General features: G+C 46.2%; 1 protein-coding gene across 3 annotated transcripts in view; it reads right to left on the bottom strand.

Moving 5' to 3' along the window:
• Window positions 1–25211, bottom strand: part of pde8a (phosphodiesterase 8A) — a 31042-nt gene extending 5831 nt beyond the window's left edge. The window contains exons 1-15 of one of the 3 annotated variants that reach the window (XM_084682191.1): window positions 23893–25211; window positions 9360–9416; window positions 7084–7274; window positions 6337–6393; window positions 6153–6207; window positions 5599–5687; window positions 5297–5375; window positions 4546–4686; window positions 3897–3985; window positions 3740–3791; window positions 3605–3647; window positions 3235–3312; window positions 2929–2999; window positions 2017–2181; window positions 80–128 (exon numbers count right to left, since the gene is read on the bottom strand). In XM_084682191.1, coding sequence (XP_084538317.1) covers window positions 80–128; window positions 2017–2181; window positions 2929–2999; window positions 3235–3312; window positions 3605–3647; window positions 3740–3791; window positions 3897–3985; window positions 4546–4686; window positions 5297–5375; window positions 5599–5687; window positions 6153–6207; window positions 6337–6393; window positions 7084–7274; window positions 9360–9416; window positions 23893–24042 — 1366 coding nt within the window. In that variant the 5' untranslated portion in view covers window positions 24043–25211. Of the gene's footprint in view, window positions 1–79; window positions 129–2016; window positions 2182–2928; window positions 3000–3234; window positions 3313–3604; window positions 3648–3739; window positions 3792–3896; window positions 3986–4545; window positions 4756–5296; window positions 5376–5598; window positions 5688–6152; window positions 6208–6336; window positions 6394–7083; window positions 7275–9359; window positions 9417–23892 lie in introns of all 3 variants that reach the window. The other 2 variants (XM_084682190.1, XM_084682193.1) reach the window with 2 other exon arrangements.
• Between the last annotated feature and the right edge of the window lie 351 nt (window positions 25212–25562).

The following is a 25562-nucleotide window of genomic DNA, read 5'->3' on the forward strand; positions in this document are numbered from 1 at the left end:
CATACGACCACACCTCCTTTAATACAGAGCCTTCATCGAACTAGGACAGCTCATTATGACCAGATAAAGTAGGACTCACGCTTTGTAGCAAAGATGTACTCATTTCCTGACAGTCTGCGCAAGCCATCCTGCAAAAAGAGAGAGATAAAATGAGAGATAAAATGAGCTAGAGTCAATAAAACAACATCACAATCGTCACCATTACCTCAGGAGTCCGTAACTCAGTTTAAAGACACTATGATGGGTGTCACCATGCCAAAATCCCTCTGTTCCCTCATCTGTCATATGACAGGGGCTTTTGAAGCGTGTGTAATAGTGGATTGTGCAGCCATGTTGCTAGGTTCACTGAGGCGTCTGGTTGTGAGAAATGTGCAGCCAAGCAGGGGCATTTTAATCAACCTAATACACCACTTAGAAAGTATTACCATAAATATGAACCACAGCAGTTGTGTAAACATTCAAGCTTTTAGAATGTATGAGAATGTATTTAGAATGTGTCAGACGATTCTTAGTAAATTATCCAATATCCTTATTGTACTTCCTTATTCGTCCCTCATATCAACGCTGCACACTGTGGTATGTGGCAAATTAACTGCATTGTTAGGAGGGTTACTCAGGACTTTGTGGATTCCATTTCTGGACTCAATCCAGCTCGAAATATGAAAGAATTATAAATGCATGGGTCCAGTCAGTGTCAGTCTCTCTGTGTGTGTGTCTGTCTGTGTGTGTGTCAGGGAGTAAAGTGTTTACTTCACGAGTGAGAAAGGAAGAGAAGACTGGTTCATCTTTGACCTGAGTATTGTCTCATGGTGGCGTTGCCTCTGTACACACTGGTTATTTTAAGACTTTCTCCCCAGAAAGATGACAGCTCCGCTTTGAACAAACACTCGCAGGAGCTGCTGGGCTGAAAAGGAATCACACAGCATCCAGCGCCGCACTGGGGACTACAAATATATGTCCACAAAAGAAATAAATATAACACCCACCGTGTAAATAGATACGAGTTTACATAAATAATTGTTTGGATCACAGCTTAACAAGACAAGACACCCATGGAGATAGTCCATGGCTCTCGGATTCCATCAGTCTCTATTTCGCTTCAGCACTTCTTCCACCCCATGTGGATACATGCGCCCTCTCTATGAGCAACCATGATCATCTCCGCGCAACCATGATCATCTCCGAGCAACCATGATCATCTCACAGCCTCTAGTGTGTAACTACTTGTGTAAGAACAGTCATGTTTATTCATCTAACCCCTTGGAACAGGATGTTTCCAAGCCCGTGGAGTTGGGAGGAAGAAGTCTGTATGTGTGTGTGTGTGTGTGTGTGTGAGTGTGTGTATGCGCGTGTGAGGTCTTTCCTCTTCAGTGTACAAGAGCACAAAGGACAATCTAACACTTCCTCTGGGACTATAACCAAGACAGCCACCCTGGTGCTCTCTCCTTTACCACCATGGCTCCCTCCCTCCCTCACCACCCTGACCCACCCTCCCTCCCTCCCTCCCTCCCTCCCTCCCTCCCTCCCTCCCTCCCTCCCTCCCTCCCTCCCTCCCTCCCTCCCTCCCTCCCTCCCTCCCTCCCTCCCTCCCTCCCTCCCTCCCTCCCTCCCTCCCTCCCTCCCTCCCTCCCTCCCTCCCTCCCTCCCTCCCTCCCTCCCTCCCTCCCTCCCTCTCTCCTTCACTACCCTGGCACCTTCTGTATCATCTAAGTCATTGTGTTCTTTTGAAGACAGAGTGTGTTTCTTCGCAACCAGAGACCTCACCTAACCACGCTGGTCCTGCCCAGAGCAGTTAAGAAGTTAACAACCATCTCAGTGCCACTAATAACATCTTCTTCTCCACCGCACGATCAGCACCCCACCTACCACTTGAGGTAAGGTTTCATAAAAGCAAGTACCCTACAGTTTGCGGGCACAACTGAGGCTGGCGTATGGACACACTAAAGCATTGCTGGAAGTCAGGAGTAAGGGACAGGGTTGGGTCTGCCAGCTTCCTGGAGCCCAGACGGCTCTCACCGTCATCAGGCCCCCCACCAGGTCGTTGGTGTGGGGGTCCTCCTCCTTGGTGCCCAGCTGGGGGGAGTAGAGCTCGGTGGTCCTCAGGATCTCCAGGACGCGGTCCAGCGCCTCCGCCACCGGCATGGGACTGCTCTCCTGGGCCGCGTTGATGATGTTGATTACCTACCAAGGAGGAGGGAGGGGAGGAGGGAGGAGGACGGAAACAGCACACGGTTACGATTATGAATCCGGGGGAAGTTGTCTTGTCACTCTACAGTCAGGTTTCCCTGAGAGTGGCAAATTGCTTCGACATGGCACAGACCGTATCTCGGTTTTGCGTTTTGAGTTTCAATGCGCCACTGAGCACTTTAGCAGCCCAGTAGAAATTAACAGGATGCCATCTTTAAACAGCTATGATGCTTGCTCTACTTAATAATAGGTCTATGACACACAAATGCCATACACGCGCACTACAGACACACACACACAGTACAGTCAGCCGCTTCATAAGTAGCTCTATTCTGGAGAAGAACAGGCCTAGAGGGGCTGACAGCACAGTCATGTGATGGAACATAGGAACTGAACTCTGTCAGTTGACAAAACCTTGGGGACTACGAGAATATCACATGACAGAACCTTGGGGACTAGGAGAATATCACATGACAGAACATTGGGGACTACGAGAATATCACATGACTGAACCTTGGGGTATCTTTCCCCAACACAGAGAAACCCGAGTTCTGGTCAAGAATCCTGTCTCACATGGAACAACTTGCCAAACCTACAGAGACTGTTGTGTTTGTGTCCTTCAAGGCAGTTGTACTGTAGTAGCATGACTAAGCGGCTGTTGTTGTTGTTAGGACAGCAGAAAAGACTAGAGGATGGGCCTGTGTGTCCTCAGAACAGCCATGTGACCTTGATAAGACGTACCTTGGTAATGGGAGCTTCGATGGTCATGGAGTGGATCCTAGCCATGGACGAATGCCTTCGCTGGGAACTTCCTGTTGTGGGGGAAAAATAACAATGTTTTAAAAGTCTGTTGTATCAATCAAAGAAGTTGACAAAGCTTAAAAACAACGGCAGTGACCCTGCAAGACAACAAGACCTGTTCCTACTAATTTGTCAGGATACTCAAATTTCACACTTCAGACGTGTCTCTGGAGGTGTGCCCAATTAACACCTGGTGGGTTTTGATAAGCTAGTGAGTTTCCACTGTCCGGCCCCCTCTGCCCTCACCATCACTCCCTCTGGACGTGGTGGATCTGACGTCAAGAGAGCCTTTCCTACGGTCCTTATGTTTACTGGGCTGGATGTCTGGGGACAGGAGCACATCACACACACACACATGCTCACTACCACGATAACCACACAACTGGTAGGAAGATTTGCCTGATACCTCCCTCCGTAGTAACCTTGCCTCGGTGGGGCTAACACAGACTGCAGATAGCAGCTGCCCTTGAATTATGAAAAAGGCGTACATACAGGAAGTGTAGATATCAAGGCAACCTTCCAATCCCCTAAATGATATTTTGGGGGGGCTGGGAGGGGGGGGGCACTTGATATTGGGCACTACGAGACAGACTAGATCTACAGCAAACCAGCATACCTGTCTGAGACTCTGCCTGCACGCGCTCACTGGACTTGTCAGTCTGGGAGAACGAAAGGAGAGAGGCAGCTTGAAATATCTGGGTCAAACTGATCGCACACATCTACTGTTGTCATGGTAATAAACCATTCTTACCCTATTATTATCATTTAAAGGCCTGTTGATAGACACATAGTGTCTGATTTTTCTGTCGAAAGAAAAATAAACAGACTATAAATACAGGCCATCGCCGTTGGTCCATCATCGTGATTTTCCCCCGGATCATCCGAACGACAGCAACTCCGCCACTCACCCTCCCTGTCCAATCACAGGTGTGATCTTCACATTCTGCTGAACACTGTCTCCATTCTTCTTTTTGGCATAATAAATACCCTGCCACTCCTGGAGAAGACATGACAGGCAAGCACAAGACAGGTGAGGCGCCACGACACTAATAAACTGGTGGCTCGTCAATGATGAAGGAGGAGGAGGAGGAGGGTGGCTCGGTCTGTGGATGGTAAAGAAGGGTCATCCAGGTTTATCAAAGTGTGATGAGACGCTCTACTGGACAGGGGCGGGGGGGGGGGGGGGGGGGGTAGTGTGGCAGTCCAGTCGTTTCATGTGTGCCACCGCTGGTCTGGTGCTCTGGTTCAAAAGGCCTGTCCTACTGTTACACTGTCTGGGAGCGACCTTCCCTCTCTCTGTAGACGCAGCCCAACACAGCCAGTCCCCACTGATGTCAGAACATGAAACAGAGCTGCAGTGTGACTTGCCGGACAGGTAACACACACACACACAGAACTATTAGCATACACACACACACACACACACACGCAACACCTTCAAGCACACAAGCAAGTTAACAGCTACGTGGGATAACATCGAACTATCCCAATGCCGCATGTATAATGATCTAGATGCGTGAGCAGAAAAAAAAAAAAAACGATAGTCGTATCGATTACCTTTCCTTTCCGTATGCAGGAGTTAATCGTTTCTAGGAGATCCGGTTTGTTCTTCTCACTTTTAGGCACTTCTATGATTTCCTTTCCTATCAGCTCTCCTTGCTGGTAGCCCATAATGGACTCATAGGCAGGGTTCACATACTGCGAAAGAGCAGACAGAGAGAGGGGGGGGGTCACGCACCTTAACATAGATAGGGATCTGGTCTGAAGCTGTTTGAGAGAGCAAAGGTGTCAGTACAGATGACTGGAAAACGACCACCATCACAAAGAGCTTCCAAAGTCGGCTTTCCGATGCTCTAGAACGCAGTTCCAGTAACAGGGACACACAAGTGTTGCTTTATGTGAAAAAAGAACGATAAGATAAGATGCTCTGTGGCTCAGAGGACAGAAGGAGCCATTGAAGGAAAGAGAACACAGATATTATCACTGATATCAGCGGTCACAAGACATCAGCAGGCGTGCAAACAGAAGGAAAACACTACCCTATAAGAGAGAGAAAGAAAGAGAGGGTTAGAGGAAGAGAGAAAGACACAGAACAGAGAGATAGAGAGAGAGAGACACATGGAGAGAGAGACAGAGACAGAGAGACAGAGAGAGAGAGAGAGAGAGAGAGAGAGAGATAGAGAGAGTTGGCGAAAAGAAAAACAGACCGAAAGAAAAAGAGAGAGAGAGACTTCTCTTACGACTGAAGGTGACAATACTGGAGCTCTTGATACCATGTGTCTCTTGACAGTTTGGTGTAAAAACAAACCTGAATCACTTGGTCCTCCGAAGTGATCTCGATGGCTTCCTGGCTTTGTTCAAGAGCAGTGAAAATAGCGTTGCAGGCCCTTGTAGATACAGAGAATGAGAAGTGTTGGGAAGACAGAGAGAGTTACGATTACGCAAAACCAAATGGTTAAAAACGAATGAGGCTTTAGCGTAAAACACATCTCTGGAAGCTTCTCAACATTGATTCCCTGGGTAGTGCCTGAGATAAAGTCTGGTATCTGACAAACGTCATGCCCAAACACTGACAGGTGTGCGGTGGATTTAGAGAATGGTTTCTCTCACCTCAGTTTGAACTGTGCGCGCACCTCTCCATGCTCAAGCTGCAACAGCTCATTATAGCACGCCATCATATTGGTGTTCTCCACATATCTCTGCGGGGTCAGAGGTCAACACAAGTCAACATGGATCAACCAATCAATGACTCACGATTTCACCTTTGGCATTTGTGACTGCATTGCATGCGTTGGTTATCTCACTGACTCCCTCCATCAGTGCTAGACCTGTGTGTAGCGCAATCCTGATTTGACTTGACCTACTTACAAGTTTCAGCGCTAACACTGACATTTTGGTTATCACTTGTATTAAATCGAGCAAACAGCTTACATAATAGCTGACATAATAGCACAGTAACATAGTAGCTAACTGCATTATTATAGCTAACATAGGGAATAGTATTCTAAACTAACACCTGACATCATTATTATGGACGGAACATAATTATTCCAAAGTATAACATCATCTTTGCAAAGTATTGAGTTTATAGTATGAGCGGGAACAAGCATGTTCAGAGGGTGGATGTATTCAAACTTGTGGAGTGAGGAGGACCACTTGCTCACCCTGTTGAAGCCGGCATTGATGAGAGGCATCACTGCAGCTTCCTCCCTGTCAGGCCTACAGAAGCAGAGACAGAACGACAGGCATCTGAACCTACAGGCTGCATGCTGACTCAGACTGTCCCGTGTGATCCCACGCACCATCCAGGCGACACAAGAGGTCAGAGGTGGTCGGGCTTCTACGTACCTTTTCACAACGGCGACTATCACAGTGTTTTCCGAGGAGTTTACCGCTCTAATTGACCTGAATGTAAACGGAGAGAGAGACCAAGGCATCACATCAATGTCGTTTCAGTTATTCACAGTGTGATTCTCCCGGGCAGAGCCCAGGCAAGGTCCACCAGCGGGCCTCTGAAAGAATGCAGTGTACGAGGCAGCTCATTGGCCTGTGGTTTCCCCCTGCCGCCGGCCATAAAGGCCCTTTAGTCCTCCGCGGGGCTGTGCGTGCACACTGAACGTATAGACTGGCCACCATGAATAGGGTGAACATGCACGCCGGGCAAGGTAAATTAATGTTTGCAAACGTGTTTTTGGTCGAGTTGCAGGCTAAAGATAGAGAGAGGGGGCTGTGGGAGACTGCGGCTCATTTCTCATGGTGGTGACTTCACCGCCAAGCAGTCTGTGAGCGGAGCTGGACCAAGCCCACCCTCGCAGAGCAGCTAGGAAACCCAGTGTCACTACAACATCCTGTCTGTCTTTAGATGGACTTGCAGTTGAACAATGGCCCACCGACACACTTGAACACAGCCTAGCATTATGTAGCATTCAGATGAGAGCAGAGCGACGTGGAGAGGCTATTTCTGTTAAGACAAGCAGCTCAAGCATGAGGACCTGTGGTTCATAAGCGTGGCATGAAAAAGGAGGAGCCCGTTACAATGTGTGATTCAGTACATTCGTGTGGACGCTGTACAGAGGGAGCTTTTGACAACCGTACCGGCATAGTGCTTCCGCGTCAAAGTATCTGGAATGTCTGTGGTCGATGATGACCAGGTCGTGATGCTTCTCCAGGAGACTCTCAAGCGCAGCCTCGGGGGTCCGCGCCACGTTGCACCGGAAGTTGGCCTTCTCACACGCCCAGTAGAAGCCATTATTCTGACTGTCCTCTTTGGCAAATACTAAAAGTACCTGAACCAGAGAGAGAGAGAGAGAGGGGGAGAGGGGTCAGCGGTTACCATAGAAATAATGACGTCCACAAACACAGCCGGTAGCGGACACAGTGACACGCCAACATATTCAAACAGAAACTGTATCATGTGACGTACACCGAAAAAAAGTTACAAAGGAAATTAAGAAGAAAAAAAAAAGACGGTGTGATAGACCAGCCTTGCCCATGCTTAACCCTGAGGCTGTCCTGTATCCAGCTTCCACAGGTCCCATGTCCACTGTCTTGACCAAGCTACTGGCCAAGCTAGCCTTGACTGGCTGTGGCCCTCACCCGCTCTGGGTATAGACGCCATCGTCACACGTGGTTTTTAGGTGCGTACGTACACTTGCTGCCAGCAAACTCCATAGAAGCCCTTACTGGATACAGGGCAGGAGTTTTAGGCCCGCCTCCAAGGAGCGCCGCAGCACTAAGCGCAGATTCATGAGTCACTCTCCCAAACAGACGTCACCTCAAACAGTTGGCAGGGAGCAGAATGAACGTAAAGAATGGAAAGTTTGTTCAGCGGTCTCCGGGTTGCATCACAACTGCAAAATCGAGTTAAGGTACAAAGACGTGTTTCTGTTCAGAGAGCGGGAGAGTTAAGTCCCTGCGTATCACTGTGTGTGTGGACAGAGCGTCTACTGCTGTATGATTATCCTTCTGAATCAACCGGGGGGGGGAGGTTGTATTCCATTATTTATTCATAAAGCCAGTCACAGGCTAGTCACAGACCAGGCCACTCAGGGCAGAGTGTAAGTTGTTCATACAAACAACGTTTTATGACAACATCATGAACTGCCCTATCATAATCGAGTGCCGCAGCAATGTTTGGGTCTACAGGGAATAAGATCCAAATTCCACATTGGCATGTTAGGTTTAGGGTTACAATGTCGGTACAAAAGTCAACATTCTGGTGGAGGCATAGGATCAAGACAGGGTCTGGTCTCGTCAGAGGCCTGTAGTGTGGCCAGACACCTCTCTCCTTGTCTGCTAACCATTCACACAACTATTCACGTACATCTCTGGAAGCCTGCACAACAGCATGGGCAACATTGGGACACACAAGTGAAATGAGGAAGGAATGTGTGAAGTATGTAGTTCTAAGTGGTTTGTAGTATTCCACCTCCAGACATCAGAGGGGAGTGGGGGGTGATATGAACGCTGTCTGAACTCTGAGGACGGAACTCTGAGGACGGAACTCTGAGGACGGAACTCTGAGGACGGAACTCTGAGGACGGAACTCTGAGGACGGAACTCTGAGGACGGACACTGAACCTTCACACAGGCCCAATAAAATGACCTACTCACCTCCCAGTAGCTTGAGGTAGTTTTCATTAGAACTATAAAACAATTCACTTAAATGGATGACAGTGGGATCACAACAACTAAATGAACAATGATAGAAATAACCAAGATCACAGGGTTAAAGGCATCCCCATCAAACTGCCTGTCTGCCTGTCTATCTATGTGTCTCTCTTCAGTCACCTCTATTTGACTACATAACACATGACAAAGGAGAGAGCAGAGTGTTTCAGAGCTGCGGTAATAATGACTAACTGAACGGAGAATGTCTGACTTGCGGTGACAAGGCTCATGCGGATCCATTGCTCCTTCTGTGTGGCTCTCATATAACATGCATTGTTCATTATGGTATGTTTATAGTCATTCGTGTTTGGTCCAGTTGTCGTGGCAACCCCGGGGTACGTCACACTCACAATGTGTCCATTAAGAGTTTTTTTTTTTTTTTTTTTTGTGGCTTGAATGGGTGATTGTTATCTTAAAGCTAGCTGGGTGGCATCGCTTTCTAATTAAAGAGTAGCCTAAACTGCTGAACATGTCAACTGTCACTTCTGGCCCTTCATTGACCTTCTAATTGTAAAGCAAAACATGGACCCAATCTAAAATTGGTCTAGAACCAAAGTCATAAAATACCAGGCTTTCAAGAGATATAAGACTGGGTAGATCATCAACACTGTACGTAGACAGAGATGTGCTCACAGTGTGGTGGAAATTCTTCATGCTCATGTTCAGCTTCATGAATACTGTGGTGTGGCAAGATACGGTACCTGAAGCTGGTCTTCGTACAACTTCATTGGTCCAAACTGCACCTCTGTTAGTGTGGTCTACGAGAAAAGAGACAGACTGTGGTTAGAAGGACACACTATTTAACCTGGTGTCTAGAAGCACGGAGCCTTGACTGGGACATTCCGGAACACTCGCATGGAGCACCCTCTTCATTCTTGCCACATCTCCGACAGACTGATCTCAAAGTTGAATTTACTTGGAACCTGAAATTGGATCAGACACAACACAGTGGACCTTGCAATCCAATTCAGTATGGATAGAAATTCAAAACCATCCGCCCAGAGATGTAGAGGAAATAAACACTGTGTCACTGATTACAAACAGACTGATGGACGAGTCATCACACTTTCCCCACATTTGAATTCTCTCCACCAGTCTGCAAATAATTTTGCTTCCCTCCTGCTAAATGGAACCCAGCACAGGGGTTAGTAACCATAGTAACCAAGCCCCTTGCGGACCACCATCCCTCTAGGATTCCGGTTCTCCATAAACAATCTACACACGTGAGGAACATACAGAGGGAAAAGTCAGAATAAGCCGGGGCACGTCTCAATCACCCAATCACTCAAATGTAAGCCTGTCGAGAAAACATGAAAACGCCACCAAAAAATCTGTACAAACAAGCTGGTAAGTAGTAAGTCTCACAGTAGTAATTGACGTCACTGCCCCACTGGGTTCTGCTTGTTTGAAAACTCACAGAGAGCAAGTCCAACATCAGAAGGCCACACTGCTGATGAGAACTGTGATAATCTGATCTCTCACAGACACAAGAGCACATCCTCATGATAACCTCGTGTGTGCAGTCCCAATCTGTCTGTGTGTGCTTCTGTGCATGAGTATGTGTCTGTGTTTAGTACTATACCCTGAAAATGGTCAATTATAAATCAAAATCGTGTCAAATTAATGTCCTGTGTACCTAAATGCAAGCTACCAATCATTCCAAGGTGGTTTGTTTACAGTAGCTTTAGAAGAAAGGTTGCAGCTGCTAAGTTAGGCCAGGATGAATAAACTAAAAGCTTAATCAACTTTCAACAGTCAAATGATTTATTTTGTTGAGGAACAAAAACACTCTTTGTTTGATCAAATTAAATGCAACTAAGATTCTTGTCAACAACAAAAAAATGCGGAAAGATAGATAACATCTCAATGTGATGTTTACTGTGATGATGTGTCCTCCAGGGTATGGAAGCCAAGCTGTTGCAGAGGACAATCATCAGATGTATGGAGCTTGGCCACATGGGTTCGTGAGTCTGGGTAGAATTCAAACAGAGCAGCACGCTCTGGCCTGGTCCTGGTAGAGTTCTAGCTGACTGTTCCTGGGATCTATCCGCTGAAATACTATTCGAACTGTGCACGTCTGGTCTTTGATTATCTGCTGTAAGTACCATATTCACTATTGGTATGTCGCTTTAGATAAAAGCATTAGCTGAATGAATTATTTTTCATGTACCAGAACACAGAGTTGGCCTGATCCTGATCTGAGTTCTAGAAGAGCAGTCTCAGGCTTGGCAGTGGGACATTCCCTGCTCTAATTGACGCTGACAGAACCAATACAACGCCGGCTGAGGTTGTGTAACTGAAATAGCCATCCTGCTCTACACAGACACACACAGTGACACACACACACACATGCACAGCCTGCCTCCCCAGACAGAATACAGCTCTTTCAGTACAGTACAACACACACACACACACATGAATCACTCACCCAGGCATTTGCATCCCTCAAACATCACGCTGGCACTCTACCAGGGGAAAGTGAGTGAGCATGTGGGCCAGGCGGGCAGTATGGATATGGTGTGTGTGTTTGTGTGTGTGTGTGGGGGCGCTTTTGCACTCATGCCCCTGACTATACGCTGTGCCACACACACACACACACGCGAGTGAGCACGCACACACACTTTGGCCTGATTTAGCCAGGGCTTGTGAGTTGCTAACAGTAAGTGACAGGCCTGTTGAACTGGGGAGAGGCTAAAGCAGATGCACTTTTGTTCCACTGCAGACCTTGTGAATGCAAGTATTAGCTTACTGCACTGTATTCTGGTCCTTGGAGTTTTGACAGAGACTCAGTTAGTATGCTTTCCAGGGATTCCAAATGGACCAAGATTTGGGTGAATCCTCCGTCAATCCACTCCATTCATAAACCGAAAACTCGTCGTAAACAAAACCGAAAGACAAAGGGATAGACCGGCTGCCAAAATAGTCCAATCAGCAGATTTCCAGAAAACCCAACCATATTGCCATGAACATGACATACTCACACTCTTTGTCCACTCTAGGAGAGGATAACCTTCACAGCTGGCCTGTCATGTTGAAGACAGACCTTCACTGTCTGCTAAGCTGTCATCTCCACTGAGATGGCGAGACAGAAAGAGAGGAAAGAAAACAGAAAGAAAGAGAGGGGGAAAAAAAGAGAAAAGAAAAAAAGAAGAGAGCTGCTCCCGTTGAACACACCTAATGTATTTACATAGCAGAGCAGCGATGACCCCATATCCTGCTCTCTGTGCATCCAGGCCTATGGATCTGCTCCTAGGGCCGCCCAACCTCACACACTGCTGGAAGAGTGGCTTTCCACTAAAGTGAAAAACAGGAAATTGGATGACATTGTTCGGGGCGCGGACGTCAGCAGAGAGAGATAGAGAGAGTAAACAGCTTCCTCTTCCCAGAGCAGGCACCAGGATGCCGGGTAATCCTGGAATGGCGGCTCTTCTTAGCTCTGAGGTAATACGTGGATCCACTTGGTGGATTCTGGAAGTCTAAAATACTCATTTCAGTCTGGCTTGTTTTTCTTTATGGTTTCCATCTTGCCATCCTCTCAGAATAAGTGTTCATCTGTAAACAGGCCTCAAGTATGTGTTTCTTGCACTGCCTGCCACTCTACCAGTGTGGACCAAATGAAGATGAATCAATGTTCCTCATTAGGTCTGATTAGGTATTATAGCCAGCCACAGGTGTGAGACGAACACTCTGTACCAGGCAGACCATCACTGTCTGCAACCCAGAACCCAGCCAAGCTAGCAGCTAACTAGCCTTAGCTTAACTTAAGTGTGCAGTAATAAATGACTTTTTTTTGGGGGGGGGGGGGGGGTCTGTATGTGGTTACAGATGGTTACAGAGCAGCTCCAAAACAGTAGCTCTTGTCGCCAACCCAAAACTAGCTATACACCTGCCCTCAGAAGACATGACTGTGTCCCTTCCCGCCGCCAAGACGGCTCCCACCACTCTCTGGTTGTTTTCTGGTGCCTTCCTTTAGCTACCCCAGTATGGTTTACTGAGCTGAGAAAACAGCCACTGACCTGGAAACAGAATCCCGACCGCCCCTCCCTCCCCCAACACTCAAAGTCAAATAACATAACCCATGAAAATGAGGACATACTGTATCTGGTACGTTAAAATAATTACTGCGGTTCATCCATTTAGAAAAATAACAGGAACAAACGAGACAAATATATAATGCGTGTGCACACTTGCCTTTAGCCTTTCCACATGCATTAACCACGTTGCCCAAATCGACAGTCGGCCGAGCAGAAGTCTAGGTGAGTCACCAGCAGCCAGTCAGACAGACAAGCAAACAGACACACAGGCAGTCAGACAGACATGCAGGTAGAGGTAGACGGACAGGTAGACAGACACGACTGAGGAAAGTAGACCCCATGTAATGGTGACGTTCTCTGCTCTCTCTCAGTCTATATAGGACGCAGTTCCAACCACTGGTGAAACAGATCCACACACACAGGCCCCAGGCCTGGACTGATAATCTGGCATACCTGCCCAAGTGGGCAGACGCACTTGGGGCCAATATGATATTTAATATATATAAAAATCGTTATACACCTTTTGTCGTGGCCAGGGCATTTTTTTTGTCCCAGCCCTGGCTAACCCTGGACAGTTGAGGAATACTGCTGAGTAGGTAGCGAGATCGCCGGTCTTATGTCTCTTCAACATGCATATTCACACTTCAGGCTTACGTGCTACTGAATTAAAAGCAACAGAGTGTGCTTGAGGACGGCTGTAGCTCCTCCTCATCCCAGTGGGGCCTGACTGATCTGTTCATCTGTGGAGGGATGGACCGTCTCTGGGACAGACAGATACACACACAGGCCCCTACAGTAAAATTGGGCAACACACACACATACAATGCCTGTCCACACACCTATGCCTTCACACACACACACACACACACACACACACACACACACACACACACACACAAGTACACTAGGACATAGATTGTGGCTTGTAGCCTATAGTTAAAGTAAGGACGAAACAATAGTTAAAATAAGATTTTAATATCAATGTAACAATTGTAGAAAAGAAGTTCAAATGAATGTTTCATATTGCTTGGGTAGCCTACACCACACAGCGCATAGTCTTGCTTCTCGTGGGTCTGGGTTCTGTTTCATTACACAGTCCTGCTAACTGAAAAGGTCAGAGTTGTCTTTCGGTCCCACACAGTGTGTACACAGGCGTGCCCACTTCATTTCATGCCGTGCCGTGCCTGGCCTGGCCGCACTGCCTCAGAACGACCTGCCCCTCGTTCTGTCTGCAGCGCTATCTCTTCTACCACAGCAGATAACACAGGGACGCAAGCACTGGAATGCTACCGCTGACACACACACACAAAGTCAAACAAGCGTAGGGAAGACACCACACAACTCAAAGGGGACTAAACACATAATTGTACTGGAATTTCAGCAAAAACAAGCTAGTCTACGGTTAGCTAAATCAACGTTAACGGAAACGGACTCCTTAGCGACGTGTCCCCGTTTTTCTGTAACCTTCACACATGGCCCTCACGGCCGGCTCGGAGGGTGCTGCTAAAATCACCCGCAGCTGCGAGTCGTTTTAAATAAGCCTTCTCTCGAGGAGTGAACTGGATGTCATTAGATCACAGCTCAGTGTTCCTCCAGGAGACACAGAGTACGACACACGGACCACCACGGTGACGATCCCGAGTGACATCACAGAACACGGATTGTTCGAGGCAGACGCTGCTCTGCTGTGCCAACGTGAATTTGTGTGTGTGTGTGTGTGTATGTGTGATAGAGAGACAGAGAGAGAGAGAGGGAGGGAGAGAAAGGTAGAAAGGGAGATTCAGGGACAGAAAGTGTGTGTGTGTGTGGGGGGAGGGGGGAACAATGTGTGTTTAAACCACTTGTGTGTGCGTGACGTCAAAGGGACAAGCAGTGTTCCCATTGGTACTGACACAGCCTAGATATGTGTGTGTGCATGCACTATATTTCTGTGTGTGTGTGGTCTGTGCGTCACTGTGCCGAGGAGAGTAACTTTGAGGCCTTGCTCTGGTGCATTTCCTGCTGCCAGATCATGTGATGAGGGTTAGACACCAGATCATGTGATGAGGGGTAGACACCAGATCATGTGATGAGGGGTAGACACCAGATCATGTGATGAGGGTTAGATACCAGATCATGTGATGAGGGGTAGACACCAGATCATGTGATGAGGGGTAGACACCAGATCATGTGATGAGGGGTAGACACCAGATCATGTGATGAGGGGTAGACACCAGATCATGTGATGTGGGGTAGACACCAGATCATGTGATGAGGGGTAGACACCAGATCATGTGATGAGGGGTAGACACCAGATCATGTGATGAGGGGTAGACACCAGATCATGTGATGAGGGGTAGACACCAGATCATGTGATGAGGGGTAGACACCAGATCATGTGATGTGGGGTAGAGCCTGAGAGAGCAACAAGAGCCCTGAGCTGTCAACAGGAGGAGGGTGGATATTTGTTGCCAACACAAGTTTCCACTGATAAAGAACAATGGTTTTCACAAATTAACTATTAGAAATGAACACTAGTCTCTTAATAAAATAAAAATAAAAAAAAGATTAAATACCTGAAACTAACTAGTGTTGGTGAGTTGAATGTGTCCCAGTGTGCTGAGAGTATATATCCATTTGTCACCTCAATGCTCATCAGCATAGCTTCCTCCCTCGGGTTTTGACTCAACGCACAACTGACCTCCTCTTATAAACAAAACTTTGGCCAACTACGCCACCGCTAAACTAGCAATTTGTTGGGGGATGTGGGGCTGTGTTTATACTGAGGAGTGAGATGAACTAATTCAACTATGATACTGCATATCTCTGACACAGTTAGCCATCAAATACCCAGAGAGGTGCTGCTGTTACCGGCCTGCTTCCTCGGTTGATTTTCAACTCTGTCGCTACGGGCATCGTTGCTAGGAGATAGACAACACCTCCAGTAGCCAGGTGAGCAGCACCTGCACTCAGAACCCCATCTCACCAGCATGAAGGAACGCCATGTCATGTTACAAAACAGCGCAATGCCTATAAGTAGGGAGTCAGATGGCTGAGCGGTGAGGGAGTCGGGCTAATAATCAGAAGCTTGCCGGATTGATTCCCCGCCGTGCCAAATGACGTTGTGCTCTTGGGCAAGGCACTTCACCCTACCTGCCTCGGGGGGAATGTCCCTGTACTTACTGTAAGTTGCTCTGGATAAGAGCGTCTGCTAAATGACTAAAATGTAAGCACAGATCCAGAATCAGATAGAACTTTCTGCACTCTCACCCGTGGTCGCAGCAAGGGCCTTCTTTCAACCACTCACTGGTCATATGGCATGTCGGTGACCTGTGCTTGATGTCCTTTATCTCAAACATAAGTTTGACATGACAAGATGCATCCCATCATACATATTGAGACCAGTATTCCATTCATTGTCTGTTCCACGAATGGCCTTGATAACTAAAAATAGGCATGTCATTCTAGGTCCTTTTCCAACATGGATAATGTAAAGTACAAGGATGAATCAATTAAGTAAAAGCAGAAAAATAAATTTCCTGGTGAGCGAGGTGCTCTTCTCGTTGTTCACCTTCAAGGTATTTTTGGCCTTATCCAGATTACCCAGAAATCCGCCTAATACCAGGCCAATCCTAAGCCACAGAATGGGCAGCACTCAGGGGCAACCCAGCGCGAAAGCTTGCTCTGCACTCCCCCTCATTCACTCTCCCACACCATCTTTCACACCAGGGACCTTGCCTCACTCGCTCTTTTTCTGCATCAACTCCATCTACTCTGTCTCTCCCTGCCTTCACTCCTCTCTTGTAGCAGGGATGCTAATCCTCCCCACCCCCTTCAGCTTCAACAACCCCCCCCCCCCCCCCATCAGCCTCTTCCAGGAAAAAGCCAACGGCCATCAGGGCAAAGGGACAGGTTGATGGAGTTATCCAACACTATTTGAGACAATGCCCAGCTTAGATCTTCAAGCCCCAGTGTCACATCACTGATCTTTACTAACCAGGTCTTCCCAAGACCAGATCTTGTACCTCGTCCTGGATATGTGACCAGTGTTCCCTCCTCCTCCTCTTCACTTGCTCTGAGTAGAACAGTGAGGTCAGTATCGTATGAGGGATCAGCGAGGCCTGTGTTAGAGCTAGGCCCAGGTTTGGCACAGATACACACACACTCTGCACACATACAGACAAACACACTCAGACCTTTATAACCTACAACTGAGCAGAAACCTTTTTTTCCCAGAAAAACAACTATCATTGACACAATGTTATCCAGTTTCCCTTTTTTAGTACTGAAATACCTCTTCTCGTTCATGTTTCTTGCCTGCAAGTGTGTGAATCACCACAGTAGTTCTGCTGTGTTTCAACTGTATGGAGATTGGGCAGTGGTGTAACAGTGCAGGTTTCACAGCACTCACTCGCCCTCCCCCCATCTCTCTCCTGCTCCCTCTCCCTCCCCCCCCATCTCTCTCTTGCTCCCCCATCTCAAAACCTTCTAGAAAGCTTTCCAGAAAGAAATTTATAATGTGAAGCACTTTTTGTCAACCAACAACTGTATATTTTATTCTCAGAAATATGGGACTGTATTATCGTATTTCAAAACCTTACTTTACTGAAAAATAAGGGCAGCGGTGAACTCTGACATCCCTAAAGATTCTTATTTACTTTTTCTAACAAAATCAATTAAGCTTTTGAGCTCATCTTGCTTTGTCCCTGCTAGCTGTCCCAAGACATCATCCAATTTGGCTCACCAACCTCACCATCGTCTTGTTTTGGAAACCTATCTTGGCTGAATCTTAACCAGAGATGTAGTTAATGTATGGAGTGCACTGTAATTGTGCAATAGTTGTGCAATGTCAGATTTGTTAACGTTTTGCAAAATGTTCTTTGGGGACTTAGGGAATACAATTTGTATTGACAGTGCATTCACACTAGCTGTGCAAGGTGTCTGTGCGTATGTGAATGAATATGGGAATGTGTGAAAAGAGAGAAAGAGAGAGAGAGAGAGAGATCTTGTGTGATGCAACGTGAAAATGGGTAAAGAACTCAAATGCCCAGAGGCTGTTGTGTTAACGTGGTGTGTCATGCACTGTTACAGAAGGCCTCACTAACACACACACACACACAAGCTTGTATAGCTATTCTTGTGGGAACTAAATTCAGTCTTTCCTAACCCTAACAAAAACCCTAACCCAAACTCCTAACCTCAGCCCCTAAAGTAAGTCTAACACCAAAAATAATCCCTATAAAAAGCACTTGAACTTGTGAGGACTAAGGAAATGTCTTCACAAAGTTTAACTTTTCTTAGTTTACTTTTCTTGAGGGCCCTTACAGCATATGTAACAGCACACACACACACACACACACACACAAGCCTCAACACCTATGCCAATTGTCAACTAGTGTAGGAATCTGACCTTGGCGTGGATTCATGTTTAGACTATTTCTAAGAGTCCTCTCATTGGTCAACAGGCAGGTAGGTGGAGCTAAAGTTTCCCTGGTCGTGACACGACAGTCACAGTGGGACACAGACACATTCAAGTTCTACACTGACATCAGAGAACACTGGTCATCAATTCACTGAGCGGCCGAGTGTCCGTTTACAAACACAGCCATAGTGTGACATGTCTGCAGCGGAGTCCTCTCCAAACTCACGTCTACACGAGGCAGCGCTGAAGGCTGCAGAAGGTCACTGTCTGGCTTCAGTCCAGTTGCTATGTCATTCCTGGGAGCTTCTGAAACAGAACAGAGAGTCTGGCTACAAAGTAAACACTTTTGGTGCCTTGTTTTGGAAGAACACCGCTTCTACAATCTTCTGAAGCTATCACATGCCGCCCTTATGATTCAAAGTTTCTATCCTTGAGGGGGAAGAGGACAAGCCATTGAATGCAGCCTTATTTGTGAAGACTATTTCAAAAACAATGGAGAGGTCTGTTCCACAATCACACTCACCTTAGCTGACACCTCACAAGTGAACCATCTTCTGGAGTAAAAAAGGACATCTTGACCAACATCAAAAGGGACAAAGTCTACCATTTAATTAACTGTAGTGTTCTAGAAGGGAAAACCAATGCCAGACAATCCAACAACATTTAACTTGATGTCAACTAAAATTTAATTTTAAAAAGTAGTCCAATAGTACGCTACCATGTAGACCACCAATGATACTTTGTTTTGATATTTAGTTGTTGTTCTAATATCTGGAGGCTGCACTCTAACCCTCTCTAACCCTAACCTGCATAGCACTGGATAGTTAACTGGGTTTGTTCCAGAGCCTTGAAAAATGGGACTGTTCTGGTGTACTATAATTCATCCTGTAGTCTAGACAGTGTTCATGGGCCCCCAACCCTTCGTGGTCTTCAGCTTATGTGCCAGCAGAGATAAAAAGTAGAGTATGACATGGCAAAAAACTAAATGCTAACCGACATGCTGCCACTGGAGATACCCCAGACAGGAAAGGAAGCACGGGTGCTGCAGCACAAACACACAGGTCAACCTGCTGTGGATTTTGGCTAAGTACAAAATGGAATGTCCATCTCAATTAACACGTGTGTGTGTGAGGCTTACCGTACAGTATTTTGAAAATGACACAGAATAACACTCAAATACAAAATGACACCTTTTAAAAAACGCCTACTACAATATTCTGCATTCTCTACATGTCTAATTCAGTATCTCGCTCCATCCTGAACTATCCTGAACGGAAAGTCACACATATAGTTGTTCAGACTGAACAGGTACCACTATTTTCCCTGTGTATGTATAAACATGACATCCTCTGCATAAACAAGAGCTGAAGTTATATCCTATCCCGCTGTCACATGAGCAGACCCCTGGACATCCGCAGAAACACTACCAGAACCAGACAAGCAGCATTTGAGGCTACACAGTCTGTAGTCCCGTAACCGATGACAGCAGAGAAGTATCTGTCACTTAACCGAAATGACCTCTGTTCAATAACTGAGATACACGTGAGAAGAATTAACCTTCATACTGCTCAGAATAAGACACAGGAATAGCAATCAGAGGAGTATAAAAAGAAAGGGGAGCAGAGAAGGAGAGAGAGGAGCAGAGAGAGAGAGGAGCAGAGAGAGAGAGGGAGAGCAATAGCAATAGATGTGGTGTGAAACCACCAATGGGTAGGGTGTTTTTGTATGGACATAATGACAGACAGTGAGAGGTGAGAGAAAGCTAGTCAGAGAACGAGAGACAGAGTGAGAAGAGGGTAGAAGGAAGGAACATCAGTCTCTCCTCTCCTCACTCAGCTCCACAAGCTGCACAGTGGATTCATTCATCACCATACTAAGCCTTTGCCCTCCTCTGGAATAAATTACCCAATGGCGCTCAACTTAGACTCGAAACATGCACACACACACACACACACACACACACCCGTCAGCTCCACTCCAGTGGCCAGAGAGGGCTCCAGACAGCACACGGCAGCAATGTGGGGACAGGAAGCCCTCATCTTGAAGAGAAGTCAGACAAACCACTGGGCCAGTCTTCTAAACTCGACCGGAAAGTTCTAAGGCCTAACACAAGTATCCCAGTGGGCTTCGACAGCAGGTTCTGGATCAGAGAAATCACCTGATCTGACCTCACTTCTGCAGCTAGAATGCTGGTCTTTACTGTGCAGACACCAAGGCGTGAGGGAGAACGCCATGTGTGCAGACTAAGACTGGGGACAAGCTGCATACGGAACCAGCATGCAGGCGAGGGGTGTCCCAAAGCACCGTCCCTGGGTCAGTTTCTCTTAACCCCTGTAATGGTTCAAGTTGGAGCAAACTGATCCCAAATCTGTGTATTGGGTTTGCTCTATTCCCTGCATGACCCCGTCGGGCTTCATAGAGCAAGGCTAGATAAACTTTGCTGTGTTTGGTTGAACCCTCTGTCAGTCTCTCTGTCAGTCTCGCTGTCTGCCAGCCTGTCTGTCTGTCCCCATGCCTGTCTGTGTCTGTCAGACACAATAATCTTGTATTTGCCAGCTTGTCTGTCTGCCTGCCATCCTGCCTGTCTGTCTGCCAGTCTGTCGGTCCTCCAGCTTGCCTGTCAGCCAGCCAGCCAGTCAGCCAGACAGCCAGTCTACCTATCCATCTGTCTTGATGCCAGCCAGCCTGTCTGTCTGTGTTTTTGCCAGCCAACCTGTCTGTGTGTTGGCCTGTGTTTATGCCAGCCAGCTTGTCTGTCTGTCCACACATTTAGCCAGAAATGCACCCACAGACTACGACAACTATCACAAGACCTTGTACTTGAGCCTTATCAGAGCCAGAGCAGCCCAGATGGTAACGTATCCTTGACGACACAGACTCGCATCACTCTCTCAGCGCCCAATCTGAGCAGTAGAACACTCTCCCTACGAGCGAGTCTCTATCTTCCCCCCCCCCCCCCCACACACACACACACACACACACACACACACACACACACACACACACACACACACACACACACACACACACACACACACACACACACACACACACACACACACACACACACACGCACGCACGCTTCCGAATAAAACGCCTTTATCTCCCTTTCACACTCGCAAATGCATGCACACAGTACACACCACTCTCATCGCCCTCAGATCACAGTTGTTATTACAAACTGAAGGTGGCAAAGTCAATATTTTTAACTAAGAATCATCATGTGGATCATTGCATCTTAGACAACAATATTCCATTCTACTGCCGTTAAGTTACTATATTCAATCCTACCATATTCCCCATCTACAGTATCCAAGTCTAAAGAATTCAAGTCTATCGTAACCCAGTCTATATTATCCAAGTCTGTAGGGAAGTAGATGAATTGCAGTGTGGGTTCCATCATAACGATTTGCCCTTTCCAATTCAAGGAGATTTCTCTGCCATTAGTCTAACTGGGTGTAAGAAGTGACGTCCCTGAAGTCTTGATGAGGGGGCATCTGTCACACTGTGTTACGTGGCCCACCCTGTTTGTATTTGTTTTCGGTCTGTGTTCCAATAGGTGGTGTTGGGAATGGCCAAGCAGCGAATCATCATCACGCCAACCAGTACCAACTTCCACCTGCATCCAATAATCAGCGGTCGCCAATCAGCCCATCACATCCATCCATCCGCTGTTTAAATAAGGGCGCAGTGTTATTCAAAGGGGAGCTGCGTTGAGAGCAGACTTTTGTTTTGCGACGTATACACTGAGACATTGGAACATACACTTTTGACACACATCCGTTGACACATATACTTCACACATACATATACTTCACACATACATACACTTCACACATACATACACTTCACACATACATACACTTCACACATACATACACTTCACACATACATACACTTCACACATACATACACTTCACACATACATACTCTTCACACATACATACACTTCACACATACATACACTTCACACATACATACACTTCACATACATACACTTCACACATACATACACTTCACACATACATACACTTCACACATACATACACTTCACACATACATACACTTCACACATACATACACTTCACACATACATACACTTCACACATACATACACTTCACACATACACCCTTTGTGACATTCATTCTGTACAGACCCATAGTCTGTTTGTCTTTTTGTCCGAGTGGGTATGACTTAAACACTGACTTCTCACTGGATCCTGTGGCGACATTTGGCCACAGCATTCAGCTTGACAGAGGCCTTCAAATAGCCTGCAGTCTGTGAAACAAATATGCGCTCGATACACAAGCACACATTGGCACCCACACAAACACACACATAAGGTGAACACAACAAAATGGAAAACAGCTGAAACATTGTCTAGGAGCCCACAACATTGTGAACACAGTTATTATAGAAATAAATGTACAAACAACTATTTTATGTTTTAGAAATGGAATAAATAGTTTCATGAGGCTGTGATGTAATGCTAGTTGAAGTATCAAAGCAGCCAATGAAGAGCCGCTAACAGGCCTCAGCTAGCAGGCTCCACTGTGCTCGGCTCGATTCCCCTCTCATTCAAAAAGTCAACTGATATTCAATACAACTACTGATTAACAAGTCAATAGCTTTGAAGACTGGGCCTGTTGCATTTGTCCCGCAGCCTAATCCTAACCTTGGATTTGTTATATTATAAACAGAACACTAAAGTCACGTGTCTGCCCCTGTCATGCAGTACAGAGCATGACATGTGTACAGTGTTTGTGATCTGCCCGCTCTGTGTCCACTGCTCTTCGTAATGACAGAGTGAACGGTTGGGGCGATAGAGCCAGAGCTGTGAACACTGGAGCAGTTACCGAGCGATCGATGCCCAATATTGATCTCCAACAGCAGGTAGGTATGGAAATCAGATCTCCTCATCCAAACCCAGCTGCTTAAAATAAACACACAAGCTTTCATGCTGCTGATTTCATAGGGCCACTTGATGGAAATAGACATGTGTTACGTGAGGAGAGGAGTGTTTTTAACAAAGACTCTATGCTGTATACCACAGTATGGGTCCTTCAATACATTACTTCTATAAGCTATTTTGGCTGCCAGATGCCTTAAGTCCTTAAGTCTACCCTAAGACAGGCCCAAACCTGCTTTACCTGTCCTGTACTTCAAGTGTTAAGGAAACAGCTCTGTAAGCAGAATAGAACAACATGGTGACGTGATGACTTCCAGTCCAACACACATCTTCTGGCTATGGCATAACTTACAACTATAAATTAGCATGTCAGCATGAATTCAACATGAGGAAAAATAGAACACTCACAGTAGCTGCTAAAAAATATTAGATTGAACTGATGGGTCCAGTTTCATCTGAACTCCACACATACATTACAAATCAAACATCTGAACTATTCTGTATGCATTGAATTAGCCTACAACAAGCTGTAAACAAATTAATAGTAATAGTATTTGAGAATCTTTTTTAGGGAACGACTAGGTGATGAGAGAAACGGTTCATCATTAATGCTGTGCACTGCTTCCCTATGTTTTCAACCCAGGCCCGAAGCCTGTGAAGGAATCAACCCTATGACTGGTGCTCATGACCCATTGACCTGTCGATAGGGATTGAAGGCAGGCATGAGGTACAGTTAACTGTAATCCACTTTAGGTATCAATCTAAGAGGCCCACTTTACTTTAGAATAGCAGTCTGTAAATTAAAAACATACAGAAAAAAATACAACCTTAATTAAACGTGACATCACACACGGTAACAGTGTTTCCTCTCTCGGAGTCGTTCCCTCACCTTGCAACTCGAGGGTTTTATCGGTAGTCCCGAGGCAGGATTTCCTTGCTGCTGTGTAGTATTAGTCTGCTGGGGCGAGTGGGCATCCTCGGACTCTTTTCCACCGTAGACCACCCTATCTGAGATATGAATGCTTGAAGCACAGCCCATGCTTCAACCCCACTTCACACTATTTATTTTCCCCAAGTGCTTTACTTATACCCGAATGTCATTCGTAATGGCCTTTGTCATCAGACGTCTTCTTTCTTGGATTAATCTTAACGTAAAACGTGTCTACCCAGTTTTCCTAGCATAAAGAAAGCATGAATAATATATATATATATACAAAAATATATATATATATCCTTCTCCACCCTACAGTCTTACCAGGAAGCTTATTTCCTTTCTCTGTCCTTTACATTAAGTTAATTGAAGATATTTTCCAAACGGTCTGTTTTATCCTCGTATACATGAATCCCGCTATTCTTCAATTTTGCTGTTCAGATTCCATTGGCAATGGATCCCTCACTCTGGTTCCTCTGTTCGTCTTCGTACCACATCATCATTTTCTCGTTTTAAACTTTACTCTTCTCAAGTAAACGTCAGCTTTCTTCAATTCATGCAATAGTTTTATCCATGTTCGTCCAATGCCACTACTGATGCCGTCCTCCCCACCCAAAACCATCCAATTTTATGGGGAGTTCTCTTTTCCTTTAACAATCTGGTTACTTCAATTCAAGACATTGGCCACAAACCCGTTCTCACGACAGTTTGCTCCAGTCCTGAGCCGTTCATCACCAACAGGCTAAAATATTCACACAGCATAGCATTCTTCTGATCAGTCGCTCCAATGTCAAGATTTCCCCATGCAACAAAATGACATTAAGTCTGACACAACACTCCATTTATCTACAGAAATCACACAATTCGGAAAAAGAGAAATCTTGGTGTAAAATCGCCATTCAGACATCCGTTGTCAGATTGAAAAAGCTTCGCCACAGATCACAAACCCGGGTAAAAACCTGGGTTAGTGAAACATAGGCCCACGATTTTCCCTTTTTGAAAAAAAGATGTAGAGGCTGTCAAATCATATGTTGAGGTACCACCTCTGGTGAATGCAATCGCTTACAAAAACAAGACCGCTCCGCGTCCCCAAGTTTCGTGTTTCAAAAAGGAAGGCATGGGATTGATATTTATAAACGGATACGCAGAAATAAGCTACATAATGGGGTTTCTATTAGTCTTTTCTCTGCCTTCCTAGCGTTTGCCCTTCCAATTCTTCAGCACTGCTTGACAGCAGCACATCCAATAAAAGCACCCGCAAGGATTGACCTACAGCCTTTACTGACGTTAATGCAAATGAGCGCAACTCGGCTAATCAGCGTCGTCCTTGGCGCAGTTGGGTGGACCCCTCTTGCAGAGGGAACTTTGAAATTGCACAGAGAACATGGAAATTCAGCGGGTCTTTTGGGGTTCGTTTGAATGGAAGCGGGATAGAGTGTAAATGACAAAAGAGATTGTGTCTCTTGCATGTTTCGGAAGTTATTTGTTAAATCGTGTTTCAAACAAACCAGACTAGCAGATGTTACATTTTGGATCGGTCTAGAATATAACAATTCTGTCCCACACGCCAACACATGCAATTTGACAATTTGACTTACAGCGTGCTGTTCCCTGTCATCATTATGTTT

Source organism: Hypomesus nipponensis, chromosome 19 (genome assembly GCF_054491055.1).
Source record: "Hypomesus nipponensis isolate SF chromosome 19, ASM5449105v1, whole genome shotgun sequence".
Lineage (NCBI taxonomy): Eukaryota > Metazoa > Chordata > Actinopteri > Osmeriformes > Osmeridae > Hypomesus > Hypomesus nipponensis.